Source organism: Delphinapterus leucas, chromosome 2, assembly GCF_059928025.1.
Source record: "Delphinapterus leucas isolate spDelLeu-1000000601 "Yukka" chromosome 2, BTC_Dleu_Yukka2, whole genome shotgun sequence".
Classification (NCBI taxonomy): Eukaryota; Metazoa; Chordata; class Mammalia; order Artiodactyla; family Monodontidae; genus Delphinapterus; species Delphinapterus leucas.
The window spans coordinates 5,015,076-5,035,631 of NC_143130.1; the positions used below are offsets into that span (position 1 = coordinate 5,015,076).

Genomic DNA, 20,556 nt, shown 5'->3' on the forward strand with positions numbered 1-20,556 from the left:
GGCAGCTCCCCAATACACTCCTCCATGGCAGCCACTGCGGTATTCAGGATCCTAATAACCACAGGTCAGAATTCGGTATTCATTCCTGTGGTTGTTTGTTTGATATGCATCGTTCTCTTTAACCAGACTGCAGGCTCCACTAGGGAAAGGGACTGTGTGCTGTGTTACCCAGCTCGGTGTCCTGAGTCTCCTGTGCCTGGCTCCCAGCACATGTTAGATCCTCAGCAGATACCTTCAGGACGATTAAATCGATGCACTACCAGGAAGCTGGAGTCGTGTGCATGTTTTCGAAGTGTAGGGAGAGTGGTGGTTGATGTATTTTTGAGCATTTACTGTGGTAGGCGTGGTACCAGGTGCTTTTCATTGTCTCCTCTGTCGTGTATATATCATGACAATAGCACTATGGGGTAAGGACTAGAGATGCAGAAGCAGAGGGCTCAATCAGTTCAGTAGCACACGTGTCCGCAAGGCTCGTTAGGCAGCCCGACTCCGTGACCCATTTCCTTAACTCGCTTTGTGATTTGGTTTTCTTCCAACTTCAGTTCTTCCAAGTTCATAAAACAATAGCAACAGACCCTTATATCACAGCTACTGTAATGATCAAAGGCCAGGTTTATCTTGCCTTCTTTTGGGAGAGCCTTACAGATGTCCTGTGTCTGCATGCTTCCTAGCCGGAGATATCTCTTAGAAGTAAAGCCTGCTTACACACACGATGATTAAAACTATTCAATAACTTGTTCATTGTGCATACTAACCTCAAAGTATGAGAACATGAAAATACAGTCCCCCGTGGAGTGTTCTTTTCTGTTTGACTTTATCATGTCAACTTGCTTTTTTCTTTTTTCATTTAGACCCATTGTTGCAGGTGAAAATATCAATTTCCTTTGCCACAGAGAAATCCAATAAAGGGATGAAAATCAGACCTCAGTTGGGCCCCCTTTATCAATTCAATCTGCTTTTTGTTAACCGTATCTCATAAGCTCTCCTTTTAAATCAATCTCTTTTTGAATCTCTTTCACAAAACAGCACATATCTGAACGAGAAGTTCCTCCCGCCGACAGAGAGATGCCAAAATCTGCAAGCCGGCTTGGAGACTTTATCTAACAAGACGAGAAAGTAAGTTCTACTCTTTGCATTGAAAGTAATTTTTTTTAAAAAATGGAACTTTATTTAGTTGTGGCGCACGGGCTTAGCTGCTCTGCGGCATGTGGGATCTTCCCGGACCAGGGCTCGAACCTGTGTCCCCTGCATTGGCAGGCGGATTCTTAACCACTGCGCCACCAGGGAAGCCCTCATTTACTTTTAAAATAGGTGTTTTTTATAAGTGTCAAAAAATGGTTCACGGCGTCTTTGAAATCATTTGGAAAATAAGACTGTTCGCGAGAAAAACAAATATCAGACAATAACGCATATATGTGGAATCTAGAAAAATGGTGTAGATGATCTTATTTGCAAAGCAGAAATAGAGACACAGTTGTAGAGAACAAATGTATGGATACCAAGGGGGAAGGGGGTGGGGGTGGGAGGAATTGGGAGACTGGGATTGACACATATACACTATTGACACTGTGTATCAAGTAGACAACTGATGGGAACATACTGTAGAGCATAGGGAACTCTACCTAATGCACTGTGGTGACCTAAATGGGAGGGAAGTCCAAAAGGGAGGGGATATCGGTATGTGTCTGGCTGATTCATTTTGTTGTGCAGTGGAGGCCAACACAACAGTGTAAAGCAACCATACTCCAATAAAAATTTTAAAAAAAGACTTCACATGGAGGCATGACCTTGGGCTTGGAGAAGCTCCATTGGGTGAGGGGGTTGGTGAGGGGCTGAACAGTGCAGACCAGGGTCCGACCCTGGCACTGGGGACTCTGCGTATCTGTCCCTGAATCCACGTTCACTAGACACTCCGTGTAGTTTTACCAGCTCAGCTTTTCTAGGCCCTGACTCTTTTTGAGAACCCCATGGCATTCTGGACCCTAGTCTAGAGAAACGCTCACCTGTATCGAGCTGCTCGCAGTCCCATGAAGGTTAACAGGTTGACCCCACGCCCACCCCCACCCCAGTCCCAGCTGTGGTTCACTTGCAGCTTCCCACACCTGCTGATGATCCTGTATTTCAGAGAGTCTCCAGCACCATCTTCTCCGAACTAGGGAAAAGGAGCTCGAAAAGCTCCGAGCTGCGTGCAAGGAGGAGCTACTCGTGGCCTGAGAGTCCGATGGTAGAGGCGCTGCCTTGGCTGTCCCGGGAAGGGGAGGTGCGGGGGGATGCGCGTTCGGGCCGGGCCTGGGCTGGCACCTGTAAATCTCCCTGGAAGGGACTCATCAGAGTTGCAGGTCGCTGCGCGCTTGCCTGACCGAGTTAGAAAGTTGTGCAGGGTGAGAAGGAGAGCAGGGTCCTCATGGCAGTCTTGCGCAAGGGAGACCCAGCGGCCTTTCCTTCTCTTTTTCTTCCTAATAAGCAGTCTGGCGATCAGTCTTTCTCTCTCCTCTGTCTTCCTCTCCTCCCTCTCTCCCTCCCCTCCCTCCCTCTCTCCCTCCCTCTCTCCCTCTCCCCTCCCCCTCCCCCTCCCCCTCCCCCTCCCCCTCCCCCTCCCCTCCCCTCCCCCTCCCCTCCCCTCCCCCTCCCCCTCCCCTCCCCCTCCCCCTCCCCTCCCCCCTCCCCCTCCCCTCCCCCTCCCCTCCTCCTCCCCCTCCCCTCCCCCCTCCCCCTCTCCCTCTCTCACATACACACACACACACACACACACACACACACACACACACAACACATACACATCTCTTCCTCTTTTAATGTTAAAAACAGTTTATGGGAGGAAGCAGTTAACGCTGCCTATAATCCATGTACTTCCATCCCTGGAGGGTGACCCGGGGCGGCGGGGGCGGGGGAGGGAAACTGCGGTAGGCAGCCTGGTCTAATCTCCTTTCAACTAGACCTCGGGTAATAGACTAATAATACTCGCTGGGAGGAAGGGACCGATGTCCACTGAAATGTCCTAGTAGTCTGCTCCCTGCCTGAGGAATTACTTATATTAAATGGAACCCAGGATCCGTGAGGCACATGGGCTGTCCAGCTCTCTAGGTGTACAGGGAAATGTTTCCTAGTTTAAACGTTCTTGCTGTGTAAGGAACCCAGGGACCTCACTTAGAGACCTCACCTACTCTTCTGGGCCAGAGGTGCACGTCCAGTGCAGGAAGCCAGGACCGAGGAGGCCGCCTTGGGCGTCCCAGGTGCCTCTGCTTTGTCTAAGCCTCCCGACAGCCTGGATCCTTGAAGTTAGTGGGGAAAGCCTGCTACCCAGTAAGATTTCTGATTTGAGTGAATCTGACCCACTTCTCTCCCTTCACCACAGTTTGCTCTGTGTTCCGCTTTGCCCTTGGAGGCCGACCTACAGGGACTTCATCCATAGACTCCTGGCTCCTTTGTTAACTGCTTTTCTTTGCATTTGACTCAGAGGAGAGCCCTAGAAATGGATCAGGAAGGGGGAGGAATGAAAAGAAGCTTTTCTCTTGTGATGTTGCTGCAGGCGAATTACATCCTTGACGGAAGGAAGGTGTTACATTCTTAATGAAGGTCATGACTTTTGTTAAGTATCTCTCTCTCTCCTTTTCCACTTCATTCCCTCCACGGGACTCTTCAGCCTAGGGGTGAGCTCTTAATGGTCCCCTGATACTGTATTTGGATCTTCCTACATCCAGCCCAGGACTTTGGGAAAAGTGCCTTCTTTAAGCTTTTCTCAAATGACTCGGTTTGAGCAGGCCACTGTTTTTGCCGGGACCCTGGCTTATGGTAGATGGGCCAGAACTAGCAGTTGCAAACGCTTCTTTTCTTGCACAATAAATACATTGAATTTTGAGGTGGACGTAAAGCAGCTCATGCACTATAGATGGCACTGCACGTCTGTGTTGATCCTATCCGAGCCATTGTTTTGCTTGTTGTTTGCTGGAAGTTTTCCTGAGGGACTCAAATTCCACATGTCTTGCGGCACCACGCCTCTTGAGAGTAGAACTTGGAAAAATTGGTCCTTGCTCCCCATTCCCTGCGACAAGCCTGTTGTATCCCTTGCCCGACATGTGAGTCAGTGTGTGAAAGCTTCAACTGACTCACTTCACCTCTCTCTCTGATACGAACTGTCTTTGTTCCGCAAAGTGACAAAAGTGCTTAACGTAACCATGACCCATAGCTGTACTTTGGAGCAAAGCGCTTGAGTCAGTATGGCGGAAAGTTCTTTCATCACGGAAGGTGACGTTGTTTTTCAAGGCAGAGAATCTTACACCCCCTTTTGGACATCCGCAAACGTGGTTAACTGCAGCACGCGAATGAGATTGCCTGGGCGTATGGTCTCACGTTTGCTCTCTCACTTTGTTCCTATTGGTTTGGATTTGGCGCTAAGACCTTTTCTCGGCTGTTCTTTAGAGAGATGCCTTTTCATGACCTGCGCAGTTTTCAGCCAGCTCGTGTAATTAGCCTGCACTGTTATTCTGTTCCGCAGAGGTCTAGAGAAAGTAGGCATGAATTACCCATTGTTATGAAAGTGTTATTTTGCACTCAGGAGACTAATTTGTTCAGTTGTATTGTCTATTGTCCGGAACCGCGCGTTCTGCGACCACTGTTGTTAACAGACGTACAGGGGACAATCAGGAAAGCTATTCAGTGCGTGGTGATAAAAGGCAATTTCATTTTCTTAGAAATAATGATTTAGCTCTGTTTTTGTTATTTTTGTTTTTTTTTTTGCCTCGGTGCGGCATGTGGGATCTTAGTTCCCCAACCAGGGATCAAAAGGGCGCCCCCTGCAGTGGAAGCGTGGAGTCTTAACCACTGGACCACCAGAGAAGTCCCTAGCTCTGTTTTCTTCATGGTCTGTTAAAGAGTTAGAATTTTCTCTTTCCTCAGACAATTTGTCCATTTCAGATGCTAAAATAGAATTTAGGAAGAAGGCACTAGAGTGGGAGGGAAATGGTGCTCTGTCTCCCACTAGTCTTGACTATATTTTTCAATAAAAGGAAGTTAAACAGTTGCCATTGGGAAGACCATCGAGATGGGGTACCTTGTATCACAATTCTTTATTTTCTCTTTAAGACTCTGAGCTCCAAGACCATGAGTTTGTGGTTCTGTCCATGGTGCCTGTCACAGGGCTCAGCACATAGTAGTTGCTCAGTAAGTATTTGTGGGATTAAACTAATGAATAAATAAGTATACCTCTTAGATCCTCAAAGCATTTTCTCTACCATATCTAATTTGTAGCTCTTAAAAAATTATCCATAAACTTCAACTCATTTTTGAAACCTATCTTTCACTTCTCTGGCTCTGTCTCTTACTTTGAATCTGAAGTTTTCTGTTTTTTCCTATCTCATTCTTTCTCCCTGAATGTTTCTCTGGGTTTCTCCATCCCAAACCTTTTTTACCAGGTGTCTCCCAGATAAAATATTATCATGAACTAAAATGCTACCTAGCTGGGGCTTCCCTGGTAGCGCAGTGATTAAGAATCCGCCTACCCATGCAGGGGACACGGATTCTTGGTCCAGGAAGATCCCACATGCCGCGGAGCAACTAAGTCCGTGTGCCACAACTACTGAGCTCACGTGCCACAACTACTGAAGCCCACATGCCACAACTACTGAAGCCCGCGCGCCTAGAGCCCGTGCTCTGCAACAAGAGAAGCCACCGCAATGAGAAGCCCGTGCACTGCAATGTAGAGTAGCCCCCGTTCGCCGCAACTAGAGAAAGCCCACGCGCGCAGCAACGAAGAGTAGCTCACCGCAACTAGAGAAAGCCTGCGTGCAGTAACGAAGACCCAATGCCGACACAAATAAATAAATAAATAAATTTATTTTTTAAAAATCTGTAACATACTACCTAGCCATCTTATCACTGCTAGTTTGCCTTTTTCAGTATGGCAAAGATTATTTGTAATCTTTTGTGCTATGTGTATATCATTGTAAAGGGTTGACCGTATGAATATCCAAGTTGTCCATCTTAGTCCACATTGTTTCAGACCAATGAGCTGGTTTTTCGAGAGCAGATACTTCAGAGGGGCTGATCCAGGAAATGAACTCATTCCTCCCCATCTTAGGTTTTGCTGCCTCTGTTCCTGTGCCTTTTTCTTCCTGTGTTCCTCTTCCATTTTCCCAGATGATCCTGGATCCCAAGAAAATGTCCATCTATATTTCTTCAGTTTCCACCACCTGGTCAGGGTAGATGAGCTACTCCAACAAAATCTCCCCAAACGCAGTGTCATAACACAGTCTTGTATTCTCTCTCATGCAGCATTCAGTATAGATGTTCCTTCCTGGTCAGGCAACTGTCCTCTGAGTACTGACTCAGGGATTCTGGCTCTTCCCATCCTATGATGCAGGCATCTTCAACAGGTGACCCCAGGGTTGCTGCTGAAGGAGAGGGTGCTATGGAGAAAGCACAGCCAGCTTGGAGGGGACACACATCACTTCCATTCACGTTCCACTGGCTGGAACTAGCCTACCTAGATGTTTCGGGTCATGTGACTGGGCTTGGCCAATAGAACGTGAGTGGAGCTGGTGCGTGCTTGGCGTGGGGGAAGTATTTTCTGGCTGGGATGCCGCTTACAGCAACAGCTATGCTATGGAAACGGAGCGCCAATCAGTGACGTCAACCAGATATTTCTGCGCCATATGTATTAAATAGCCCTGCCGTTCCCATCGTTCTGTTGACTCTAGGCCCTTCAGGTCTTCCTTAAAGATGGAAGGAAACATTTTTCTTAAACAACAGCAATCTCTTATATCTTCTGAACACTTGAGTAGTTTAAATAGTACTTCTAGTGAAAGGAGATATTTAGAGCTCTTCTTAGGCACAGAGTGTAAGCCACTGCCCTGTAACTTCCTGTGCAATCACCAGGGCATGAAAAAGTTGCTTGTGTTCAAATAGCTTTTCTTGGTAAGATTCAGATTCTCAGAATTAAGGTTTGGAACCCAGGCTTGCATAGGCTGGGTGTGGCTTGAACCATACACTGCTTGGTGAGTGTGTATGTGTGATGAGCTACTTCATGCCGTACCATTTAAAATTACTGAGAACAAGAGCATTTTCTGAAAGGATCATCTTAATGGGGCATCCTAAAGATGTCTGTTCGAAGGCTCTGTTTTGCAGGATGAAAGGCAAAGTAAATTGAAGGCTGGCCCCAAGCGTTCTTCCTGTTTATTATCTCAGAGAGCACAGCATGACCTGAATTGCAGCTTGAAAAGAAGAAGTATAAATTATGGCGGATCAGGCTTCAAAAAACCTGACTCTGAACATACCACTTGACAGCCTGTTAACAAAGCAAGTATTCCTAAGTTTTCACTTGTCTGTCAGGAAAGACAGTGTGTGGTCATTTACAAGATTTTCTCGGCATAGTGACGTATGACTTGTTCACCTAGCTTTAAATCTGTGGTGCTTTCTTTGCTTCTTAAAGAGATACCCGCAGTTTTGTCTGTCTTTTCATCTCTGACCCTTTAACTTGCCTTTTGTGGTCAACTTTTAAGGACTAGCCCTTAAAATCTAGCCCTACTTTCTTTCCTTGGTATTGAGGTCAGAAAGAAGAAGTTAACACAAAACAGCCATTCATACCAACTTGGTATGTTCTTAATATCTTGTGATGTATCTCTTGGTAACCAAAGGAGTGGCTGTGTTTGCTCGTATAAACTTTTAAGTTGGGGCAGGTGAGCTAACATCGAGGCTATGATAGAAGTCTCTGAAAAGTTTTTTTTTTTTTGCAGTTGTGTCAAGTCTATCAAAAGGTGGTTTAGCCATCATTCTGTGCCTCAAAGAATACGTAAGAAATAAACCATCATACAATTTAAGAGCTTGAAGGAATAGTCTCTTAAATTCTTCTAATCTGTATACTTTTTTATGTGTAAGTTTTGTTTTTCTAAAAAATCTAATTTCCTCAGTTTAAAGATAAAAGTGGGATTATGCCTTGTTCAGAGTCAGGCAACCAGTTAAAGAAAAGGTGGGAAATAAAATATTTTGTGTGTGGTTGTTGATGCTAGAAGGTAACTGGAGGAATTCTAGTCTGAATTGCTTAGTTAATACGTGGCAAGAGTTGCTTAGTATCGTTTGTTACCATGCTGAAGATTGGAATCGTGAATTATTTGATTATAAGTGTTTGTCGGTGAAACAAAACCGACTTTTCCCTCAGAGGAAAACTGAAACACTGACTTTCTCGTTATACTGCAGTCTTGATTATGTATTCACATTAGGCATTCTTTCCAATTTTAGAAGTGGGATGGAGAAGGAGAGCAAATCTGTCATTGATACTTTCACTCACCACTTTGAAATACGTTAAAGGTATCGTTTCTTTACTATTTGTGGCAGCCAGACTTCCAAGGTGGCACCCAATGATCATTTCCTCCTGGTATTTACTTGCTTCTCCCCTGCCTCACTGAATAGGGCTGCCCTGTGTAAACAATGCGATATCGCAGAAATAACGATGTGGGATTTCAAGGCCAGGTCATAAAAGGATTTGATAGTTCTGCCTTGCCTGCTGTTGGATTGCTTGCTCTGGGGGAAGCCAGCTGTCATGTCATGGGGACACTGAGAGGTCCACGTGGCAAGGAACTAAGATCTCCCACCAACAGCAGCACCGCCTATGTCAGTGAAGCTCCTTGGAAGTAGATACTCCAGCCCCGACCAACATCTTGACTTTACATCCTAATGAGCTGCTGGGCCAGACCTGTCCTGCTAAGCTACTTGTGAATTCCTGACCTACAGGAACTGTGCAGGAATAGTTGATTGTTGTAAAACAACTAAGCCACTAATTTATTTCATAATTTTTCACATAACCACGGATAACTAATTGACTACTCCATTCACAATCTTTATGATATTACATTTTTATCATAATGACAATTATTATGATTACCAAAATTATCAGTAGTGGTAATAACAACTACCGTTTTTGTGGGCCTACTGTATGCAAGATAATTTAAGTATATCTACAGTCTTCGCAGTATTTCTTCAGAATAGCTTTTGTTATTCTAATTCCACAAGTGAAAGAGATGAAGTCGGAGGGGTAAATGGCTTGCAGAACATCAGACAGTTAGAAAAGGCAGAGCCAGGGCTTGGATGAAATTCTGACTGTTTTATTCTCACTACTGTATGGTTCCAACCTTAATGAGAACAGAATTACAAGTCACAAGTACAGGAAGAGAAAGGCATTTGACTTTAAAATGCGAAGCTACTTAAAAGCAATCTTCCTCCAACATACCGTATACTTTCCTCACTTTTTGTTACTTATTTTACTTAAACATCCGTAATGTAAGTATACACAGGTAGCTTTATCGTGTACAGCAACCGCTGTACCCTGATTGTAACTCGGGGACCAGTATGGCTTTTCTTGGTAAGATCACAGCGGATGGCTAATTATTGTCATAGTTCAAAACCAATATCTGAAACCTTTGGGTGTTTTTACATTCTGATCATATATTAATTTTCAATTTCAGAAACACACAGCAACTTCTCTGTGTCCAGCACTATGAAAGGCACAGAGACAGTTATTCTCAACCTGGAGGTGTGTATCATACTCCCTGGGAGCTTTTTCAAAGGATGCGTGGTTGACAACGGGCTGAGAACTCTTGCTTAAGTAACACAATGATGAAGAAATTATTTCTACTCTTTAGCAGCTTGCGGTGTATTAAGAAAGTCAGGGACTTCCCTGGCGGTCCCGTGGTTAAGACGCGGCACCTCCACTGCAGCGGCCGCGGGTCTGATCCCCGATCGGGGAACTAAGATCCTGCATGCCATGCAGCGCGGCCGAAAAATAGAAAAGAAAACAAAACCAACGCAACAAAAAAACAAGTCAGATAGTTACAATACTTTAGTTTCTCCTTCTCAGTCTTTGTAGATTCCTCCGCATCTCCCCTCACTTTTGACACTGGAGTGTTCCAGCGCTCAGTCTTCAGACCTCATTTCTTTTCATCCTCAGACCTCAGGGACCTCATTTAGTCTCATGGATTTAAATACCGTTTACATACTGATGATCCCCAAGTTTGTATTTCCGGCCTAGACCTCTTTCCAGGTTTCTATGACCTCTGCCCAGTGATCACCTCCCTGGGGTACTCAGAAGGAATCTTGTGATCCTTATAAATCTCACAGGATCTCCTGGATCCACCCCCCGAACTTTGTACTTCAGCACTGTTCTCCATTTCAGTTAATGGCAAGTCTATTCTTCCAGTGCTCAGATCTAAATGCTTGGAGTTATCCTTGACGCCTTTCTTTTTATCCATCCCATTGTCTGTCATTAAATCTCACTGGCCACCTTGAAGTCATACCCAGAAGCTGATCATTTCTTACTCACTCTATCACTTCCACCCTGGACCGCGCCATCTTTATTCCACTCCTGGGTTGTGGCCAACATCTCTAAATTGCTCTTCCGGCTTTCACCCCTGCTCTCCTAGAGACTCTTCTCAATGAAGTAGACAGTGGGAACCTTTCTAAATGTAAGTCAGACCAGGTCACTTTTCTGTTCTAATGTTTTCGCATTTCACTCAAAATAAAAGACAAAATTCTTAAAGCAGCCTACTACAAGGTCCTTAGAGCACTTCTCAAATATACATGTAATATATTTGCCAGCACAAAGGAGCTGTTATGGGTGGGAGCAGAGTTGCATCAGGCTAAGGAAATGACTACAAATGGTAAAGTAATAATTATAACAATGTGTAATTGGGTTTATAACATTAATAGATGTAATACTGTATAACAAAAATTCCACAAAAAGAAGAAAAAGAGGAGAGACTGATATAAGAGTAATATTTTTATATATTAGAGCAATTAAGCTAGTATAAACTGAAAGCTGATTCTGATAAGATGTGTGTGGTAAACCCTAGAGCAACCACTAAAAATATAGTTAAAATTATTAAAGATGTCAAAATGCTACATTAGAAAAATTCACTTAAGGCATAGGAAAGCTGTAAAGGAGGAGTAGGGGAACAAAAAAATACATGAGACATAAAAAAACAAAAGTAAAATGGCAGAGGTAAATGTAACTGTATCAGTAATAACATTAAATATGAGTGGACTAAACCATGCAATCAAATGGCAGAGACTGTCAGACTGGATTAACAAGCATGATCAAACTATGCTATCTACAGAAGATACATTTTTGGATTCAAATACACAGATTGCAAGTAAAAGGATTTTTAAATGTATACCTTGCAAACAGCAACCACAAGAAAGCTTGAGTGGATATATTGATATTAAAATAAATAAACTTTTAAAACAAAAAGTGTTAGTAGAAATAAAGCAGATCCTATCATCATAAAAGGGTCAATCCAGCAGGAAGATATAACAGTTATAAACACATATACATCTAATAACAGAGCACCAAAGTACACAAAGGAAAAACTGACAAAGGGAATAAATAATTCAGCAATAATTGGAGATTTTAAATACTCTATTTTCAGTAGTGGATACACCACCAGACAGAAGATCAACAAGGAAATAGTAGAATTGAACAACACTATAAACCAGCTAGACTTAACAGACATCTTAGAGTACACCACCCATCAACAGAATGTACATTCTTCTCAAGTGCACACAAAACATTGTCCAGGGTAAATCATATGCTAGGTTATAAAACAAGCCTCAGTACATTTAAAGAATAGAACTAACACCAAGTATGTTGTGTGACCACATTTTAATGAAATTTAAGATGAATATTCAGGAAAAATAATTGAGAAACTCACAAATCTGTAGAAATTAAACAACATACTGTTAACTGTGCAGTGGGTCGAAGAAGCAATAGAAAGGGAAACCAGAAAATACTTCGAGATGGATGAAAATGAAGACAAAATAGGCCAACGTTTATGGGATATGCAGGAGGTGATAGCTAAAGTGTACAAGACGTCTTTTTGAGATGGTAAAAATGTTCCAAAATTGACTGTAGTGATGGTTGCACATATCTGCGAATACTCCAAAACCCACTGACTTCTCTGCTTTAAATGGGTGAGCTGTATGGCATACTAATTATACCTCAGTGAAGCTGTTAAAAACTTTAACAGGTCTGCAAATCTTCTGAGGATTTTATTGTAAGACAGAGTCTGATTCTGTAGGTGTGAGGCAGGGCCCGAGAATCTGCATTTCTAATAATCTTTCTATGTGATGCCAATACTGCCAGTCTGAGGTCCACACTTTGAATAGCAAGGCCTCTACCATCAGATTTCCTGTGACCTTTCTGGCCTCATCTCCTGCCACCTTCATGAGTGGATTCCTGAGTGACTCGTGTGTGATTTCCAACCAACCTGACCATCTTGCTGTTCCTCAAACATACCGTGCCTGCCTCTACCTCTGGCCTTCACACTTGTCCTTCCCTTTGCATAGAATGTTCTTCTCATTCCCAAACCCCCATATGTGTATCGCTTACTTAATCCCTTTCTTCAAGTCTCTGCCCAACTCTTACCTCCCAGGGAGGTCTTCCCTGACCACCCCACTTAGATTGCAGCCCTATTTCACATACCTTCCTTCCCTCTTTTCCTGCTTTATTTTTCTTCACAGTACTAAGTACATTATACTTCAACATGATTTTAATTTATGTATTATTTGATGTACAGTTTCTTAGGGCTGCCGTAACAAATTACCGTAGACTAGGTGGCTTAAACAACAAAAACTTATTTACTCACAGTTCTAGAAGTCTAAGACCGAGGTGTCAGCAGGTTTGGTTTCTCTGAAACCAAAACCAAGTCTCTCTCCTTGCCTTCTTGCTGTATGTATGAAGCATACATACATGGTCTTTTCCGTGTGTATGGTCTTTTCTGTATGTAAGCCAGCCTCCTGGTATCTCTCTGTAAATAAAAACTTCCTTTTCTTATAAGAATACCAGTAGATTGGATTCAGCCCACCCTAATGGTCTCATTTCAATTTAATCCCCTATTTAAAGGCCTTATTTCCAAATATAGTCATATTCTGAGGTACTGGGGATTAGGGTTTCAACGTATGAGTTTGGGGGAACACAGTTCAACCCATACATTGGGTTTATTGTCCATAATCCCCTATTACAATATAAATTTCATGAGAATGTGGATTTTTTTAAGAAAATTTATTTTGTTCACTATTTTTATTATTGGTCTCTAGAACAGTATCTTGCACATAACAGATGCCCAGGAAGTACTTATTGAGTAAATACATGAAAACAAAAGATAAGTGCTATAGAGATATTTAGTGGATTTAGGGTGGTGCAAAGGACATGGGAGAAAGAGATCAACTCTGCTTATGTGAGTCAGAAGAATTTAAAAGGCAAAAGGTTCATAGCCATTCATATATGGTTTAAAAATCTTACCAGGTGTAATATCCATGCTAGCCTCTTCACTCCTGTAACTCGCTCTAACTATATAATGTTACTCTTTAAGAGATGGAGAAACACTCAATTTATTGGTTCTTTCTGATTCCTTGCAATATATAGGATCCTAGTTCTAAAAATTGATAGTATAAGATCACTAAACTGTGATTTTCAACTCTGGATGTCATATGTGGAGATTTCTTTCCATAAACTTGAAAAGTAGGTCATCTTTCTTTCATCTTCAGAGATCGTACAGCAGTAGTGTTGTGAGGGAGGACGCGGGGATCTCCAGTTGCAGCCTCAGTCCTTGTTCATTCATTCTTTCCATCCTGGTGATGTGTTTGCATGTTGCAGATATTTGTGAAGGGGATACTTTTAAAAAATATATCTTTGTTGGAGTATAATTGCCTTACAGTGTTGTGTTAGTTTCTGCTCTACAGCAGTGTGAATCAGCTCTATGTATACATATATCCCCGTATCCCCTCCCTTTTGCGTCTCCCTCCCACCCTCCCTATCCCACCCCTCTAGGTGGTCACAGAGCACCGAGCTGATCTCCCTGTGCTATGCGGCTGCTTCCCACTAGCCATCTGTTTTACATTTTATAGTGTGTATATGTCCACGCCACTCTCTCACTTCGTCCCAGCTTACCCTTCCCCCTCCCTGTGTCCTCAAGTCCATTCTCTACATCTGCGTCTTTATTCCAGCCCTGCCACTAGGTTCATCAGTACTGTTTTTTTGGGTTTTTTTAGATTCCATATATGTGCATTAGCATACAGTATTTGTCTTTCTCTTTCTGACTTACTTCACTCTGTATGACAGACTCTAGGTCCATCGACCTCATTACACGTAACTCAATTTCCTTCCTTTTTAGGGCTGAGTAGTATTCCATTGTATATATGTACCACATCTTCTTTATCCATTCATCTGTTGATGGACATTTAGGTTGCTTCTTAAAATAATATTTTTTGTTGGACTGTGAGGTACTGCTTGACTTTGGCATTATATCAAATTAGTCCAGTGAAGTAAATTGTTACCCCAAAATAATTCTGATAAATAGCACCATGAATAGCTTTCCACTTATGCTATGTATTCCTATTTCATCTTCCAGATCTACTCTCTACCTTTTTCATTCTTGCTGTGTGCTCCAGGAGGCTGATGTCCTTGTGCTACCATAGCTGGAGTCTCATAACTTTTGGCTTCTGGTTAGGGTCACTTTCTGGAAGTCATTGGTATGAGAGTAAAAAATGGGAAGAGAGAAAGTTTGGGGTATTTATTCCCCTGGATCCCTCTCTGTGGGAGTGGTTTAGGGATGACTTCATCCTCTACCAAAGGCCACCTCTGCAGTCCTGTGACCTTCTTCTACACCTCTAGCTATAGCTCTTTCTGGCTAGTGTATGGACTTAGGGTGGTAAGAGCTTTCCTCCTCTACCCCTATTGTAGCCTTAGTGTGCTTCACCAATCCGTGTAGCCTTTCCTTTACCATGTCCCACCCCTTTGTAAATGGATACCCCTTTCCCTCTTGGTTGGCTAAAGTTAGTCACTGCTTGCAGTATTTCCTAGCACGTGTCTTAAACATACAATTACTGTCCAAACCCCAAAAGTTAATGATCCAGGACAGAGAAAGTGTTCTTTAAAAAAAAAAAATCAATATCTGACTTTTTCAAATGTGGCAATTTGGAGATTTCAGTGGCGCTGTGAGGAAGAACATTGGCATCTTTAGGAATTCATTCCTAAAGCTGTTTTGGAATACTTAACTTGTCTGAGGGACACTAAAAGGTATGCAGAGAATAAAAGTTTGAATCCCTTTCTCCTATGCCAAGTGACAATAATCACAGCATTCTAATTAGAAGTTACCATCACGCAGAGTTAAAAACGATGTAAATAGAATTCTCCGGCTTCTAGTGGTTGAAATGTCAGTATGTCAGTACCATGTGTAGTTCAGTTCAGTCGGCTTGCTACATATTTCTCTTTTGTAGCTGTCCCACATTCATCAGCCATTCCTTTAGCATTTGCCTTACCTATTGAGGTGCTCCTATGTTGGGTGCATAAATATTAACAGTTGTTAAATCTTCTTCTTGAATTTATCCCTTGATCATTATGTAGTGTCCTTCTTTGTCTCTTGTAATAGTCTTTATTTTAAAGTCTATTTTCTCTGATATGAGAATTGCTACTCCACCTTTCTTTTGATTTCCATTTGCATGGAATATCTTTTTCCATCCCCTCACTTTCAGTCTGTATGTGTCCCTAGGTCTGAAGTGGGTCTCTTGTAGACAGCATATATACGGGTCTTGGTTTGGGATCCATTCAGCCAGCCTGTGTCATTTGGTTGAAGCATTTAATCCATTTACATTTAAGGTAATTGTCAATATGTATGTTCCTATTACCATTTTCTTAATTGTTTTGGTTTTATTTTTGTAGGTCTTTTCCTTCTCTTATGTTTCCTGCCTAGAGAAGTTCCTTTAGCATTTGTTGTAAAGCTGGTTTGGTGATGCTGAACTCTGTTAGCTTTTGCTTGTCTGTAAAGGTTTTAATTTCTCCGTTGAATCTGAACGAGATCCTTGCTGGGTAGAGTAATCTTGGTTGTAGGTTTTTCCCTTTCATCACTTTAAATATGTCCTGCCACTCCCTTCTGGCTTGCAGAGTTTCTACTGAAAGATCAGCTGTTAACCTTATGGGGATCCCCTTGTATGTTATTTGTTGCTTTTCCCTTGCTGCTTTTAATATTTTTTCTTTGTATTTAATTTTTGATAGTTTGATTCATATGTGTCTTGGCGTGTTTCTCCTTGGATTTATCCTGTATGGGACTCTGTGCTTCCTGGACTTCATTAACTATTTCCTTTCCCATATTAGGGAAGTTTTCAACTATAATCTCTTCAAATATTTTCTCAGATCAGCCATTCCTTTAAAAAGTATTGCCCAGTGGAAATGATTGGCTGTACTGACTGAAAATCTTACACCTCTGTATTGACTTGCAGAATTTATTTCCATGTAGACCTGAGCTCTTCAGGGGTTTTATAGAAACTAATTACAAAAAACTGTTTGATCTACACAGGATACCACTTAGAAGCCTACTGACTTAATATTATTGGGGTGTCTCCACCCATTTCAGTAGACAAGGTTTGGCTTTCACCATGAAGAGATGTTATAGGAAACTAAATCAGTACCTCAGCTGTTTACATAGGACTGATAAATGAATATCTTCAAGATAAGGTCTAGGCATCTAATAAGTACCCAATAAATATTTAATGGTTAAGTTAACTAACCATAAATTGTGCCTTTGGAAAAGTTCTATTTATATCTTAATTGAAATAAAACTAGTCACAGCATGTGCGTCTTCATCTCCAAAGAGACGTCCCTAGAAAAACATTTTATTATTATTCTTTATTGAGGTATAGTTGATTTAAAATATTATGTTAATTTCAGGTGTACAATGTAATGGTTCACAATTTTTAAAGGTTATGTTCCAGTTATAGTTATTATAAAAGAGTGGCTATATTCCCTGTGCTGTACAATATATTTTCATAGCTTATTTATTTTATACACAGTAGTTTGTACCTCTTAATTCTCTACCCCTGTCTTGTCTTTCCCTCTTCCCTCTCCTCACTGGTAGCTACTAGTGTGTTCTCTATAGCTGTGAGTCTGTTTTTTTTTGTTTGTTTCTTTTTTGTTTTTTTTTAGATTCCACCTGTAAGTGACATCATACAGTATTTGTCTTAGAAAAATATTTTAAATTTTAATATTATATTTACCTAGTATCATTTTTATATGTTATTTATCATCTGTACCTCATTTTGAGTATTATTAATAATGACTGAAATAGATCTTATTTATTCTTTTGAAAATAACTTGCTGCGTTATTTAGTATGATTTATTATATGTCTTGGTACCGGAAAATACTTCTGATGGGGCTGATTTTCAGTTTCATTGTGAAAATAGATGAGACGCAGCATGATACGTTGGAAGGAGAGCCAGAGTGTGAATTAAAAGATGTGAGTTGAATTCTTAGTTCATCTGCTTACAGTACAACATTGAGCAAGCTGTTTATCTTCCCAGAACTTTCAGTTTTGTCATCCATAAAAATGGGGGTGATGTCATAGGGGTGGCTGCCTCTCACAATTTTGGCGTGAAGACCATACTTTGCCATTGAAAACCAACTGTAACTGTAGATTTGCAGAATGTATGATGTGATTTAGAGCATTTTACTCAACAGGAAAATTCTATAGAGGCACGTTTGTTTCACAAATTGGCCCACACTCGTAGCATCCATGGGATTTTTCCTTCTCTAGCCATGCTTCCACCTTACAAATCATTATGGTGCTGTGGTAGTCTTAATTATCTCACAAAGCTGGTTGGTGATTTATTGTTCAGTAGAAAAGGACCAGCATATAGGGAAAAAAAACTCTTTAACTTTCCTTATTCTTTAGTGTTCCCCTTTATAATACCAGAGGATAATGCTTCATTTCTAGACATAAAAAAAGATTCTTTGAACACAGCAACTCCAGGAAGTAAGTAGCTTGAGTATTGTCTTCTGATTATAAAATGGCCAGGAGTATCTCTCCTTTTAAAATATTGATACATATGTCTGCTGTAGTGTGTTTGACTTGGTTTTAAGTATCAGGGACTATAAAGTCAAAAGCCCTTCTATGCAGCTAACTTACTAGTAAAATCAGATACATTATGATTGGCATCTTTCAACATTAAGTTACATTGGAGCCAGCTACAACTTATTGGGAGACATACGTCATAAAAACAAAACGTTTTTAAGACTATACATACTTTACAATGAACTTTTATTCTAACTGGCAGTGGGTGATAATTTTAATGTTCTAGACTAAGCTTGATATAATGGGAAGGATGATTGTCAAAATGACACAAACTCTGCTTTTCAAGTACGCCAAAGTTAAAGTATAATATACATAAGAGTGCTTAAAACCTCTGGAGAAATAAAGTCATCTGTAATTTCCCAAGCTTGTCGTTGCTCCTTGCATCTAATATGATAGTTCTGTTTCACTGAGGCTTAGGACCCCTCTGAATCAGTTTTCTTGATGAGTCAGGTGTGGCAGCAAACTCTTACCTGGCCTTCTTGGCCAGCCTCCATAAGGCTCAAACTGGGGGAAGACTGGAAAGTTCTGAGCCAGTCTCACAGGTTGTGGAACAGGGGTGGAGAAGGATAGGGGCAGTGGTGTGCTCACGTTTAACAACTAGCTTGTGGAGAATGCCCTGACTTGTCACATTTGCTGCTTCCAGTGATGTAAGTTGTCCCACCTTGCCTAATTTCAAGCTACCAATGGTTTAACAACCTGCTCACAACGTTGCTGGACAGTTACCAGGCAGTTCTTCCAAGCTTGTATGAGCCAGCTCTAGCACAATAATGAGTAAGAAAGTATGGAGCTAGGAAGAGAGGTTCCCCACACCCATCCTGCGGCAGCAAAGAGAGTTGAGAAAAGAGCTTACTCTCAAGTCCAGGAGTTGGCCAAAATGAGATAGGGATTTACTGTGTTTTTTGCTTTTAAAAGTTGCACAGGTTAGATGTCTCACAACATAACCCCTTTCCTCTATTTCCTGTGTGAAATCTCAGCAAATTCTGCATTGATCACGATTGAGGGAGTTCAGAGTCGAAGATGGCGGCAGTCATGGGTTAATCATTGCAAAAAGGGTAAAAGTGTAACCAGATACGCACACGTGCACACTCATTTTATTTCATGCTAAGAAATTGGGGGGCTTCCCTGGTGGCACAGTGGTTAAGAATCTGCCTGCCAATGCAGAGGACACGGGTTTGAGCCCTGGTCCAGGAAGATCCCACATGCCACGGAGCAACTAAGACCGTGTGCCACAACTACTGAGCCCGCGTGCCACAAGTAGTGAAGCCCGCACGCCAAAAGCCCATGCTCCTCAACAAGAGAAGCCACCGCAATGAGAAGCCCGCGCACCACAACGAAGAGTAGCCCCCGCTCGCCGCAGCTAGAGGAAGCCCGCACACAGCAACAAAGACCCAGTGCAGCCAAAAATAAATAAATAAATAAATTTATTTAAAAAACAAAAAGAAAAGAAAAGAAACTGGGAAAGTAGGAAGGATGAGTTGGGTTAATGGACTGGCTGAAGTGACTGACTAGCTACTGAGCTCTAATCTGAGGCTCTTCAGGCAATATGCTGAAGAAGGGGTAGGCTTTAATATAGGGGTAGGTGAGTTGTGAACAGGTCAAGGGAATGCAAGTCAGCACTGGGGAATGTTACTGAGTAGAAGCCATAATCTGTGGAGTAAGGAAATATTGCTTTGTAGTTTATGACCTCATTACATTTTGTATTTATAATTAAATTACTCACGTATTTCCTGGATTAACAAGAATAATCAGCTTGATCTGGGCTTGTGTTAGTCTAGAAATGCTTAGCCATCGAGGTCCTGTGGGGAAAGGCATAGTCTAGAAGGGCAGCCAATGTGTAAACACGGAATGAAATTCAATGTGAGAAAGGCTATTATAGAAGTATTGGTCTAAGGACTCTGAGAACACATAGGAAGTAGCAACTTCTCAGTTCTTTAAAAAGCATATTCAGGGCTTCCCTGGTGGCGCAGTGGTTGAGAGTCCGCCTGCCGATGCAGGGGACACGGGTTCGTGCCCCGGCACAGGAAGATCCCACATGCCGCGGAGCGGCTAGGCCCGTGAACCATGGCCGCTGGGCCTGCGCGTCCGGAGCCTGTGCTCCGCAACGGGAAAGGCCACAACAGTGAGAGGCCCGCGTACTGCAAAAAAAAAAAAAAAAAAAAAAAAAAAATTCATTTAAATATACTGTAGATTCAGCGTCACTAGAATTTTGAATTTTAGATATTTGGTCCTCAACAATGGCCGATGTATAATGCTCATTATCGTATTTATATCACCACGGAAAATACAGTTTTTTAGCCCAATATGAACGTTTTAAAAGTTTTTTAAGGGGTAAATGATGTACAATATACTGTAACTTAAGTGTGCAATGTGAGGAGTCTTGGCATATGTGTGTACCATTACTCCAGTCAGGATTAGGAAGACATCCATCACCCACCAAAGGTTTCTCATGCTTTTTTGTCATCCGTTCCTCTCTAACACTGCTGCCCATCTTGTGCCAGCCCCCATTTCCAGGCAACTCCTCACGGGCTCTCTGTCACTGTAGGCTAGTTTTTATTTTCTGGAATGGAATCTACGTTGTGTACTCTTTTTTTGTCTATATTTTTCCGTCCTTTGTAAGTAGATACTATCATCTGTTCATCCATTCACCTCTTATGGATGTTCACACGA

At 42.0% G+C, this 20,556-nt stretch overlaps 1 protein-coding gene across 1 annotated transcript in view; it reads left to right on the plus strand.

The window, feature by feature from the left end:
- Positions 1-251: 251 nt before the first annotated feature.
- Positions 252-20,556, plus strand: part of ST8SIA6 (ST8 alpha-N-acetyl-neuraminide alpha-2,8-sialyltransferase 6) — a 66,951-nt gene continuing 46,646 nt past the window's right edge. Inside the window, exons 1-3 of the mRNA XM_089903836.1 lie at positions 252-294; positions 981-1,116; positions 1,511-1,513. Coding sequence (XP_089759962.1) covers positions 252-294; positions 981-1,116; positions 1,511-1,513 — 182 coding nt within the window. The remainder of the gene's footprint in view (positions 295-980; positions 1,117-1,510; positions 1,514-20,556) is intronic.